At 49.8% G+C, this 13185-nt stretch overlaps 2 protein-coding genes across 2 annotated transcripts in view; both read right to left on the bottom strand.

Annotated features, from left to right (window-relative positions):
- Positions 1–11: 11 nt before the first annotated feature.
- Positions 12–2423, bottom strand: LOC101067609 (voltage-dependent calcium channel gamma-5 subunit). The gene is given in 7 exon segments (XM_003964620.2): positions 12–1056; positions 1359–1436; positions 1438–1505; positions 1585–1725; positions 1816–1845; positions 1848–1901; positions 2228–2423. Coding segments are annotated over 7 exon segments (828 nt in total). The 3' UTR covers positions 12–795.
- Positions 2424–4290: 1867 nt separating this feature from the next.
- LOC101071034 (protein kinase C alpha type) overlaps positions 4291–13185 on the bottom strand; it is a 47594-nt gene continuing 38699 nt past the window's right edge. Inside the window, 21 exon segments of the mRNA XM_029836236.1 lie at positions 4291–6422; positions 7993–8133; positions 8343–8450; positions 8534–8614; positions 9249–9278; positions 9280–9321; positions 9323–9399; positions 9522–9574; positions 9668–9694; positions 9696–9757; positions 9837–9920; positions 9923–9996; positions 9999–10011; positions 10080–10115; positions 10118–10165; positions 10168–10221; positions 12119–12202; positions 12204–12213; positions 12343–12477; positions 12578–12606; positions 12608–12735. Of these exon segments, the coding sequence (XP_029692096.1) occupies positions 6258–6422; positions 7993–8133; positions 8343–8450; positions 8534–8614; positions 9249–9278; positions 9280–9321; positions 9323–9399; positions 9522–9574; positions 9668–9694; positions 9696–9757; positions 9837–9920; positions 9923–9996; positions 9999–10011; positions 10080–10115; positions 10118–10165; positions 10168–10221; positions 12119–12202; positions 12204–12213; positions 12343–12477; positions 12578–12606; positions 12608–12735 (1481 nt within the window). The 3' untranslated portion in view covers positions 4291–6257.

The following is a 13185-nucleotide window of genomic DNA, read 5'->3' as shown; positions in this document are numbered from 1 at the left end:
GACCACTGTGCTGCCATGCATATAACTTTATTTTTAAAAAAATACAGGGGAAAACATTTGCAGTACAATTTCCACAGGAATGTGAAATATTTGTCCTGCTGAGAAAAGGAAGAACCTCACGTTTCCCAAACTTCAACTCACTCAGGTGATTCCGGATGCTACATCTTTTATGACAGACAGATGCTACGGGTGGATAAATCTACGGGGTTTACCGCGCAGATGAATTCCTTCTGTTCGCTATAAAGGGAATTACAGCACTCGTAACGCAGCGGGATTGACCCAAAGTCTGGATCTGTTGTTTGTTACATAAACCTGTGGTATCAGCTGGCTCAGGCTGGACTCGTCCCCGGGTCACCGGAGAGGTCAGGTCTTGTCATGTCTCATCTTGTGTTTTTTCTTCTTTTTGTGTCTATATATATGTGTGTGTCGTCTCTAATAGAGCTGATCTCTGTCCACACAGCACAGCAGGAGGTCGACGCCGGACACTCTGGCCCTCTCTTTATGGTTCCTTCATTCAAAACACCAATATCACAGTCGTCGCTCAGAGGTTCCTGTCAGTCTGACGCCAGACGTTCTGAGGGATGTTCAGTGTCACAGGTGAATGCTAAAATAAAACTAAGGTTTCCTTACAGGTTCTATCTACAAATAGTAGCACTAAGGAGGCACCAGAGAGAAGAATTCACCGATACAACTGAACCACACCTTCACTTCGTATTGCCTCCTGTTCTCTAAGATGACAAATTCCACATCGGCTGACCCACAGGTGACCTTTTTATTGGCCTCTTTGGTGCTGAGTCAGCAGGGTGAGGACGAGATCTGATCGTAGTCGGGGCATCTGAGGAGCGCCGGGTAGCTGCTGCTCATCTGCAGCGACGCTTCGCTCGATATGTCAGAGGGGCTTCGCCGGCGGGACCAGGCCTCCGGGTGCAGGAACTGACCCGAGTGGTCGGAGCAGTTGCTGAGCCGAGGACGGTAGAAACTCGGGTGGCGGGGCTGGTAAATTTCCTCTGCTGTGTAGCGCTTCATGAACAGGTAGACGGACATGACACCAGCACTCTGCAGGGTTAGATTAATTAATCCAAATAAATCTGCCAGAACTAAGAAAACCACAGCATAATAATAAGATAAAGATCATCAAATGCCACAGCTATATAACAGGTGAATCACTAATATAATTGTTATTGGCAATAATCAGATGCTATTGCAGCTGTTGTTCCGGTTCAATCTAATTCTGATTTAGTAGTGCGTTGCAGTTCTGCAGTTTGACCATTAGATGGCGCCTGAAAACCCACCGATTGAATTCGTTTTCAATGATTGCAGCTGCATATGAAACAGACATTTTGCAGTTAGTTCCTCACCTCCGTCAGCAGGAAGGAGAAGGCAGCAAAGGCAAAGGACCATCCATATTTGTAGGTAAAGTAGGCCTCGCTGTTTTTTAGTCCTGTTCAGCACTTCATCGTTTATACTGGAGATGTAAAGAACCAGACCCACCACCAGAGCCAGCCCTGACAAACACAGAGAGAGGTCCCGCTGGGGTTAACAGTGGGCACAAACATGTGATGGGGGGAACGGAGGCTGGGGTACCTGACAGGATGAAAAAGATCCCAGAGACGAAGGCCAGGATGGTTTGGTGAGGCCGAACGTGACCGATGTTGTTGAGGACAAAGCCGATGAACATGAAGAAGAGGCTGACCAGAGGGAAGGGGGTGGCCGACCGGATCATCTCTGAGAGGACAGAAACAGCGAATGTGCAAGATCCACAAGAAAGAACAAGAAATAAGATGCAGTTCTCCTTAATGTGAAGGTACGGCTCACTCAGGACATTGACTGTGGACTCTGACGTCTGTGGACGCTCATGGGCAGGACGTAGGTGATGGTGAAACAGCGGCCAGACTCCTCGCCTGAGGATGAGAAGACAAACACTCAGGAATCACCTCTTATACTCTACATCACAGGAACTCTTTCCTTAGATCTGTCCTCAGCTCACTGGGACCAGAGCTCTGCTGATTTAAGGGGAAGAGAAGACATCTGTCCCCAGAAACGTGAGAGAGAGAGAAGAGTGGGCATTCAGTCCTCACACCGAGTGTGTGTTATTATCTGTAGTTATCGTCTGTAATTATCTGCAACACTTTCATCTCATTACTCGCTCTCGTCCTCTCTGCATGCAGGACGTCCACACGGGCGACCGATTCCTCCAATCTAAGCCTGATCCATGAGATCCACCCACCGGCCAAGAAGCACACCCTCCAGAGGCCCGAGTGCAGCGACGTCTGGATGTCGATGCTCTGGTTGAGAGGCGTGACGGCGCCCTCCTCCAGGTAGAGCCAGTAGTCGGTGCCGACGGCCAAACCCAGCAGCCCCAGGCCGCTGATGGCGAAGACGCTGCTCAGCAAAGTCAGGGCCCTCCTGCTGCAGGCGCTCATGGTCGGGGTGGGGGTGGGGGCGCCTCCGGGGGCGTCGGGAACAAGAAAAGTCTGGGTTTAATCAATTTACCTGCATTCATGCAATGGGATTACCTTGACCGGATAACAATACCATCCAAACAATATCATCCAATGACAGTGCAAAAACTTTGTTTTTTTTAATTGAATGAAACCCAAGTCAAGGAAGACTCGAAACCCTTATTTGAAACCTTTAGGTGTTTTTTGTTTTCTCACTGTGGCAAATCTAAATGTATTCCGCACGTGTCACCACCATAACGCTGCCAGGAAAATGAGGAGCGCGATAAATCAGCGATGGACGCCTTCGGACCGAGCGCTGCTGCCAGTGCAGATGGAGATCCGCCTTCTTCCAAATTCAAGGTGAACATTTTTGATCGGTCGCAGCAGAGCCAACAATTGAAAGGTGTATAAATCAGAGCGTGGAGGGTCGGTTACCCCTGATCTGCTGTCACAGGGGGACAGTTGGAAGGACAAACGGACAGAGCGCTGTCTGAGAGGAGCCTGACCTGAATATGAATCTGGACTCAGAGTTTTAAATGAGGTGCACTGAGGAAAGTAACAACAACAACAACAACACTAGTACTACTACTAGTACTAATGCAAAGGTGTAGAACAGACAGAAACACAGAAAAGCAACCAAAGATTAATACAGAATCAGTTGATGGATGAACAGTATTTCAAAAATCTAATCCAACACTATATACGTATACATATATATTTTGTTGTTTTGCTGTAATTGAAATCAAGATCTGATTTGTGGAATTTGAATCTAAGGCTTCTAAGCGATTAAATCAATCAATCTTCATAACTTACTGTTGACAGAGATCCGTCCGCGTGGACAAAGCGTTGAAGGTATTCTGGGCACGTGACTGACCGCTGAACACCTGAAATATCTGGAAAAGTGGAAAAACCCTGCTGGTGCGACACCAACAACCGAACCACCAGAGTAGGAACGCGATCTGTTGCATGAGAGAGAGAGAGAGAGGGAGGGAGAGAGGAAGAGGAGAGAGGGGAGGGAGAGAGAGAGGGAGAGAGAGAGGGAGAGGGAGGGAGGGAGGGGAGAGAGGGGGAGAGAGAGAGGGAGGAGGGAGAGAGAGAGGGAGAGAGAGAGGGGATGGGAGGGAGAGAGACAAGTATATGGGAGAGAGAGAGGGAGAAAGGGGGAGGGAGGGGAGAGAGGGGGAGAGAGGGAGACAAGTATATGGGAGAGAGAGAGGCTGGTACGTTGGTCCTTAGCCACGCCCAAGAAGGCGATTGGTCCTCTGACATGTTCCGATTAATCTGAAACACATTACTTGCAATTTTTAATGATCCACCATCGATATTCTCTCCACCCCTCCATCAGCCGGTGCCTTGGTGCTCCTGTCCAGGGTCACTGGTGTTGGTGGAATCTGTTCCAGCAGTCACTGGGGAGAGACAGGAAGACACCCTGGACACGGGTCAGGTCTCTGGCAGAAACAGCTAAACCTTTCTTTCACCCCTGAAATATAAATGTCAGTGTTCCTCAAATCGCTTAAATATACAAGTAGTTTATTCCCAGAAATAGTTTTAAACTAGAGCGCCACCTAGTGGTTATGTAGTGGATGAAGACATTGAGGCTTGTAGAACAGAATAAATTAGAACAGAAGAGACTGGAAAAAGTTGTAAAGTAGGGGATGTCTTCATCTTAAACTACTTTATTTGTCCAATTCATGTGGACCTAAAGTCGAGCCTTGTTGGACACCATCAATGACAGAAGTACAGTATATGTCCACGTGATTACATACATTAACTGGTGTCCATAAATACAGTATTAATACCTCAGATGATGTCATTATTTAGTGATGATAAAAAAAGAGGAAGCGATGAATATTTTTTCAATACTTTATTTGGTACACAGTAATCGTCATACCACAATGAACATGGGAACAAGAAGAAAGGGGGAGGACACCAAAGCAAGGAGGCAGTGAGAGGGAACCAATAGGGACATGCTCGCGGCTCCATCTGTAGCTGAGCTGCCGTGTCCTGGCTGATTATCTCCGGATCCACTTTCTCATCCTGATGCGTAAACATTTTTGGTTTGACACCAGACGTGTAAACAATCCAACGCTCGAATTTTGGTCCAAGTGCGGCTGCGACATAATTTATGGGACGCTTTAATAGTTCCGCAAATGATGCCGATGGCACCGACACCAAGAGTTTCTGCTACGGTAACTCATTAAAACATCGTTTTTTTTTTATCGTATGCCTACTTTTTTAACTTCTAGAGGCACATCTGTAATACGACCTCGAGTATCATCCGAGAAAAATATTTGAGAAAATATGGCCGTTGGAGGATTGTAATGCGACGGTTCCCACATTTGGCAGTTTTAGAAACCTCCGTCTGGTCTTGTAGTAAAAAGTTCTGCGTTTCAGTTAAAAAGGTTGGGCTACATGCCAACCAGCAGGGGGCGACGGTGGGAGGGGACAAAGGAGACAGACAACAAAAAGAGAGCTTTGTAGAGTCGGACAGGAGTGTCTTATTGTGAGGACGTATCGTAGCAGGGCCTCTGTATCATGCAGGGGTCTTTTTCATGCTTAGGCTAGCTCTCATTCGGACATGCACACGATACAGCCGAGCGCCCCGGAGCAGACCAAGGCAAGACGGGATTCAAATGCTTCACGCGGGAAAAGATGTATGCATATCCTACAAGACTCGTAGAAAAGAACGGATATACGCTGAAAACACGGTTATCACAAGGTTTGCTGAGCGCCGAGCCTAGCAAAGATTCAGCCAAACATTAAAGTCAGGGGGCAGATCTAAACGTTCTAAAGTAGTAAAAGCACATTCATTTCAGAGTATAAAATCGGCAAATTTTCGGAAACACCTCTTTACAAAATCAAAGTGGACAAGAGTAGAGTCTTCGGCTAAAACATGGAACGGGAACAACGTATCGCTAAGGACCTTTGATTCTTGTAGTGCTCCTCAAAACACACAATTATATATCAACATGGTTTGTGTCATAATACTAAACTTTACAACAATACCAGACATGTACTGCACCCAGAGTGTACTGCTCACAGAGTTAGCATGCAACGGCTTTGTGCATATGGAAAATAGCATCCTTGGACCTTCTGACCCCACCTACTGGGCTGCTTCCACCCTGAAAACCACCGTCATCTCCTGAACATTGAGCTTCTGCTCTGTCCACCAGTTAGGGAGGGTAGCTTCACGTTTTTTACGAAACAACAGATAGAACTGGCATCTATTTATCGGGGTTTCCCGAGTGCGACGGTTGTCACGAGAGGACAAAACGTGGAGGAAACATTTTCTTCCCACTCTACTTTGGCACTTGTGTAACAACACACTGCCTCTATTGCCCTCTTCTCTTTCTTGCTATATAAATATAAAAATAGGTTGCGTTACCGTTCAGAAGATAAAGCCGAGCAGTAAAATAGGTTTCGTCCCTGTCGTGCATTGCAGCTTGAGATGACGTGACATGAGAATCCTGCATCTGTAGAACCCCAGAATGAGAAACCGATTCATACATATTCACACACGAGAGAGAGAGGCGGCCAGCGGTTTGGAGACGGAAAAACAAAAAAAAGATAGGGAGTTAGAGGAAGCTGACATGAAGGGATTTGGAGAAGTGCTATAGAAATATAAGTGCCATAGACTGTAGGTTCTCCCGATCCACAAACACCATTTTTAACACTTGACTCCGCCCTCTCCTCAGTCAATCCTGCTATATGGTAGCTAGTAGACAGAACGACATGGGTCTTTTGACAGCGGGACGCTTGCAGGAGTTGGAAGGATTCTGTGGCGACAGTTCGTGCTTCTGTGCGTCCGCTCTTTCCTCATACCACGCTGTGCAGGGACGGAGGGACGAAATGAGGGTTCACGTAGGAGAATCCCGCGAACTCGCTCTGGTCGATGTTGGCGATGACCAGCTGGTCGGGAGGCGTCAGCACGGGCTGCGTGCGCGTGAAAAACTTGTCGAAATTTTCTGCTCCTTTGCCACCCTGCAAGAGAATGTCGGGGATTTAGGCACGTGGATAGCTAGCAGTCATGATGGAGTGTTCTATGCTATCTGAAGCTAATATCCACCACATTATATTAGCATGCGTTTAGCACACTTGCATTTCCTGATGATATACCCTATTTCTATAGGGATGAAATGCTAAACAGAAAATTGATAGTAACCATGATCACGAAGCCCCCCATGTAGCCTCACCCCAGGCCCAGAGGGTAGGTGGTTGGGTGAGTACCCGGGCAGCACTTGTAATTAGATTAGCAGCTAACCCCCCAGCGTCCACGGTGGAGGTCATCACGTTGGAGCTCCGCTGGCGGCAGGCCGCAGGTCTCCATCAGCTGATTACGCAGGCGGATGTTTGCTTTGTGTCATGAACGCCGACTTTGTCCACGACTCTCTGGGAAGAAAAACGGCGGCACTTCACCCAGGAATGAAGCGCTCTGACGCGTGTGCGGGTCCATGGACTCTCACAAGACATCAAGGCTTGTGTAATAGTTGCACGCAACCGGCCTCAAAGGCCGACTCGCATCTTTTGTTTGCCGGGTTCTTCCGATGGAATAATTCCCGACTACGCCGCACAAAGAATTCTGAATGGATGGCTCCACTTTTAGCTCCTCTTTCCTCCTCCCTCCCTCCTCCATGAATGACACCAACACAACTGCCACGTAACCCTGCATTACTGACCGCCATGGTGTGGAAGCGGAGGGAACTCGGAGGGCTATTTTTAACCCCCCCCCGCGGTGCTGCTGGAGTCGCTACAAGGCGTCGTGGAGGAGGATGGCGAGGACGCAGGGCGACACGGGAGAAAAGATGGCGTTTGCGGTTATAGGCGGAAGTTTAGGTGGTCAGGGAGAAAAAGGGGGGGGGGGTCCTGAGCGGCCTGCAGCTGTGAACCGTCCTCCAGCTGGGCTGCATAGGAACCGACGCACTCGCATAAAGATGAATGGGAACGCCGCCGTGGTTAATGAGCCCATTCATGTGTATATGTACATAAAGAGGCAAAGATGTCGCTCCATTCTTCGGCGGCGTCGCACAACAGCGCTTTTATGGTGATGGTGCACACGTAACCGTGCACATGGCTGTTGATGGTATAAAACGGGATGTTTTACGATCGTGAGGTCCTGCCGTCGCCCATCATGCATCATTTGTGCGGGTGGAAGAGCGGGCCAAAGGCGCCTGTGCTTCAGGGAAATGAAAGATGATGGATTCTAAAGTTCTGCAGCCCGTCCGTCAGCTGTGGCAGATGCCAGGAGATGTGGCAGATGCCAGGAGGTGTGGCAGATGCCAGGAGGTGTGGCAGATGCCAGGAGGTGTGGCAGATGCCAGGAGATGTGGCAGGTGCCAGGAGATGTGGCAGATGCCAGGAGGTGTGGCAGATGCCAGGAGATGTGGCAGATGCCAGGAGATGTGGCAGATGCCAGGAGGTGTGGCAGATGCCAGGAGGTGTGGCAGGTGCCAGGAGATGTGGCAGATGCCAGGAGGTGTGGCAGATGCCAGGAGGTGTGGCAGATTGCAATATAAACACTTAGATTTCACGAAAACGGCAGAGGATTGCTCACCACTTTGGGTTTAAACGGCGGCTGGATCTCTCGGTTCGCCAGCCGATCCCAGTCGATGCGTCTGAAGAAGGCCTGCTCCCTGATGTCCATCTCGCCCTCTGGTCCACAGCCGAGACGCTTGGACGGATGCTTGGTCATCAGCTGGAGACACAGACGGGCTCCTCTTTAGCTTTTACCACAGCAGCGATTTTAATCTCAATCGAAGCTTCTGCCTGTGAAGCGTCCCTGAACACTCATATTGGTCACAATAATTATCTCCATGACAACCACGATGCGGCTCTGTAGCTGAGGCAGCTTGTCCCATTGAGCCGTCCCTCAACCCAGGACGAATGTGCTGGAGTTAGACTCACTCCTTTGCAGATGGACACGGCTTCTTTCGACATGGACTTGGGGTACGACACGTTGTGCTCCATGATGGACTGGAAGAGCTCGTCTTCATCCTCCCCATCGAACGGCGGCTGGAGCAGAAAAGTCAAAAGAATCATGAACATGGACGTTTCAGGTGCTTTAAGGAAAGTAATAACCCAGGAAACAGCGTTACCTGTCCTGCCAGCATCTCATACAGCAGAACCCCGTAAGCCCACCAGTCCACTGACTTCCCGTAAGGCTGGTACGCTATAATCTGGGACAGACAGGTGAGGTTAGGAACAACACACTCTGAGGTGGAGGTACAGGCCGTGCTACACCTGTAGGGTGTCAGGAGACAGGCCGGAACACGGGAAAGGTGGTGCAGTAGGGAGGAAACAGCCCAGCAGCTGGATGGGTTCCGCTTCCAAGGTCCAACATGACCTTCAGCAGGTCACTCCTGGCCTCAGGCCTCCGGGGGGGGGGGGGGGGGGCAATTACGGACCCAGCAGAGGGTTCTGACATTATTCTGTTTACAAGAACTGACGCTCTGTGGCAATAAACACACAGAGCTGCTGGAAATGTTTGAGCGTTTGAACGTGATTATGGGACCATAAACTGTTCCATTGAAACCAAATCGCTCTCCAACGAACTCGGAGCAGATGGCGCCGCCATGACTTCCACGAACATCCAGTGGGGGGCTCTAGTGAAGCACGGTACCATGTGACATAATGATAAAAATAGAGGTTGGGGGGCTTCCCTCGCCCACCACTGTGGGACGTCGCATGAGTCAGCGCCGACGGACGGAAGCAAACGGATCCGTCTGCTGGCGCGTTGTGACTCAGCTCAGAAATAAACAGCGGCTCCCTCCACGTTTCTGCCTCCGCACCGTCGACTCCAGACCCTCTCACCTCCGGTGCGATGTAGTCGGGGGTCCCGCATGAAGGTGCGCGTGGTCATGCCTTCGTACATGCTCTCCTTGCAACCTGCCGAAGTCGGCGATCTTGATGTGGCCCTCGGAAGTCCAGCATCACGTTGTCAACTTCAGATCCCGCAACGACGGCGGCGGCGGTATTACGGCGGGAGGCGGGATTATCCGTGATGAGGTGAAAAGGGGAGGGGCTCTAAATACACTCCCAGTCACGTGAAAACCCTCTCTGAGACTCACCCACCTGTAGATGATTCCCCTTCCGGTGCAAGGAAAACAAAACCGACGGCGATCTCGGCGGCGTAAAAGCTGCGAGGGTGGAAACCGAGGAGAGAGGGATGGATGAGGTCATAAATAAAGCGGGTATGGGCACCGCGCAGGGGGCGTCCCTGACGTGCTTACACTGCCTGCGGCTCCTTGAATTTGCCATGCGTTGGATGTGATAATCAGGTCTCCGCCGTTGATGTACTCCATCACGAAGTAAAGCCGATCCTGGAAAAGACAGGGGAGAGAGTGGGGAGGTCACGCCGCCCGACGCCACCTGCTCGATTCTCGGGCGGCTCTACGCCACCACAGTCTGGAAGCAGGAGTGGAGCTGCGTGAGGAAGGGCGGCTTGTCCCTCTGAGCCAGCACCCTCTTCTCCAACCATGGTGCCATTCCACGTCGTCGTCCTGGATGACCACGTCCTTCTTCAGGATCTTGATGGCGTCACACTCATCCGTCGACTCATCTCCGCCAGCATGACCTGCGGACGCCGTGGGTCAAGGTCGAGCCGCCCACATGTGGAGATCAGTGCGGGCGGAAGACGCTCACCTTGCCGAAGCTGCCCTTCCCCAACAGGGCCAGGAAGTGTTGAAGTCGTTCAGTCGGACCCGGTCCATGTCCCCGACGGCCGGCTGAATCGCCGGTGGTCCGACGGCGTGATCACTTTCTTGCCCTGGCCAAGTTTGGCCTTCTGTCGCATGAGAGAAAACCAGTATTTACGATTTATTTTGACTCTTTTTCAGCTTTTCTAAGCTTCCCTGAGGAAGAAACAGTTGAACCAAAGGACCAATTAGAAGCCCGTGGGTCACAGCAGCACCAGCGGTCTGTTTGTGCCAGATTATAGCGCAGACAAAGGAGGAACATGCGGCGTTCCGCAGAGCCGATTCGGACCAGCTGCTTTCCTTCTTTCACTGAATTTAACTATTTACTACTTTACGCTATTTTGTCCGCTATCTGACTGAGGCCGAACGGCTCGACGCTAACGCCAGTGTGGGTTCATTCAGGGCGTTATGAGACGACAGAAGAAGAAGGTTTCATAGCAGTACAGCACCCTTTCATGATAAAAATAGGAAAATAAACTGTTTTTTTCAAGTTTTGGCATCAGATGAAGATTGCAAATCCAAAATCCAAATATAGAACGACGATATTTTGGAAATTTTAGACATAATCTGGCAACTATATAAAGGAAATCTGAATCTGAACTAAACTCCCGTCGACCTCACATCACTCTCATTCTGATCATTTCTCATTCCCCTTTTTAACTGTAGCTTGTCACAGCTGCAGGAGATGTAGTACAACATGGGGACTAAAAATATCAAATTAATGCATCAAATCGCTGCAAACGCGTTGACAAATAAGACGCATCACTGCCACCGTGTGGTCAGACGTGGGGTGTGCAACAGTGCGGCACATTCACTACGAGGTTGTGGTTGTTCTGTGATCAGACCATGCAAAAGGCCAGAGATGCGTCTCTTTGTGTACAATCGCCGGAACAGAGACAACGTGGGAGTCGGAGTGTGAGAGGACTAAAAGCGTGTGTGACAGCTTTTCTGTGCCTTAGACGTTCGTTTGTGGGGATTCAAAATTCACCCTGAGACACCAGTGAGTACAACAGTGAAGAGGCAAACAGAAGCGCTACCTGCAGGTGGTGGATGTTTAACTGGCAGGTCTGGAAGAGAAGAGGAAACTCTCCTGTTAATCAGTGTGTGTGTGTGTGTGTGTGTGTGTGATTTAGAGAGAAATCAATCCATTATCGTCTGTCAACAAACAGTAAAAATAATCAGAGAAAACAAAATCCTTTTTCTGACACATCTGGCTGCATCTCCACAGCGCACGGAGCCAGTTTCCAAGGCAACCGGGCCATTGTGTGAAGACGCCAGCCCGAGAGGGAAGTCAAGGTCAGTTGCCAGTCAGAGAGATAGAGTTCCGTGCTTGGAGACCCTCGGCGTCGACCCTCCTAGAGCGTTTGCTTCTATCTCATACGTCCGGGTGACGTGTTTGGAACGGCCAGCGACCATGTTCACGCACGCCGGCAGCACTGGCGCCGCGAGGCGTTTTCAAACTGTTGGACGTGTGTCATGGTGCCTGCAGTACACCCTCACGCCACTAGGGGACTATAGCGATACAGCCTGTGTTGATTTTGGTGTTTTATTCACAAAGAAACTTTACAGTTATTTGTTGAATGTTGAAAAAACGCAGTCTGGATGCTGCACTCGTCAGCCTCGTCATCTTTCACAATTAAAGTATTTGAAAAAAACTTCAAAAGGAGGTTTTTAAAGCCTCACAGATGAGAATAATGTTGCATGTTTTCTTTTGCAAAGAAAAACAGGAAAAAGATGTGAAGGTTTAATTGATTGTTGCATTGAATTTTAAGCTGATTTTACGATTTTCAGTTCAAAACCAGTTTTGATGCTGGGAGTGACCTCCCATTATGGCAGGCAGGGTGAAGAGCACAGGCAGGAAAACATACCAGGTTTGCCATAGTGACCGGAGAGAGAGAACGCGCTTTTTCCAGAGCCAGTGTGCTGAAAACACACTTGCGCTGCCACCAAATGGTGCAAATTCAAGAAGCGCATGTGCCGCCTCACCTCGAACTTCTGCCGCAGCTCCAGGTTCACGTCGTCCACCTCGGGGATGGGGACGTTGTAGTACTCCCCCTCCTCCTGGCTCAGCCAGCTTGTACCTGCAACGTTAAAAACACGGCAGGCCGGACGTATTAATCTTGTTATATAAACATTAAACAGGAGGGTCAGTTGTCTGTGTTAGCGGGGGAGTTAGCATTGAAGGCTAATGTGAAATGTGGGTTTCTGACCATCCACAGTGAGGCGCTTTGATCAGCTCTGACACGCCAAACGACATGGAGCCCATGAAGTCGTTCCTGGTGGTACGGTCCCAATCCCACACCTCCACAGACAGACGGCGGTCCTTGTCTGATGGTTTCAGCTTGCTAAACGTGGGCACAAAGATCACAAGAGCAGACCAAGCTGTTCGGAACCGTTCGGAATAACGGGAAAGACGCGTGGAGGTGAACAGGAGAGCCGACTCACAAGGTGAAGGACTCGTTCCAGCAAGGGTTTGAGAGACGAACGGATGGTCCATGGTCTTCTGTTTGGTCTCATTTTTGGGGTCAGGGTGATCTTGAGTTTGACATATGGGTCTGATAAACCGTTGGGGTCCATGGGGATCAGGTTCCTGGCTTCACCCACTGGGAAATGAAGAGAGAGAGAGAAACACGAGTGTTTCAGAGCCGGATTCATGACTCGGACTGAGTCGAGAGTTAGCAGAGATGACGTGAGTCAATCGCGGGGGGGCAAAAGATCCTCCGCTCCAGCTTCATTCAGTGCCTGGAGAGGAATTTCTTAGTATTTCTGACACACTTCAGGGAGCAAAGCTGCTAAATCTATACGTTATCATTGTATGATAATAGTATTCTGATGCAGATTAAACCTTTAATCTCTGGGCCTGCCAGACAAATGCTGGGTCCTCTTTGAGGAATTTGGAGCTTGATCTGTTGTCATGGACACTAACAAGATCTTTTTACTACTGTTGTCCAGAGTGGAACTTCGTCAGTGCTGCCCCCTACTGGCTGCCTATCGCCTGGCTTTGGTCTCAGCGGCTCCGTCAGGGAGGTTTCAGGCTCCGTGCTGAAGAACCG

The sequence above is a fragment of the Takifugu rubripes genome, chromosome 5 (genome assembly GCF_901000725.2).
Source record: "Takifugu rubripes chromosome 5, fTakRub1.2, whole genome shotgun sequence".
Taxonomy (NCBI): domain Eukaryota; kingdom Metazoa; phylum Chordata; class Actinopteri; order Tetraodontiformes; family Tetraodontidae; genus Takifugu; species Takifugu rubripes.
The sequence above is the reverse complement of the archived record's forward strand: the minus strand, read 5'-3'. Positions and strand labels throughout refer to the sequence as shown.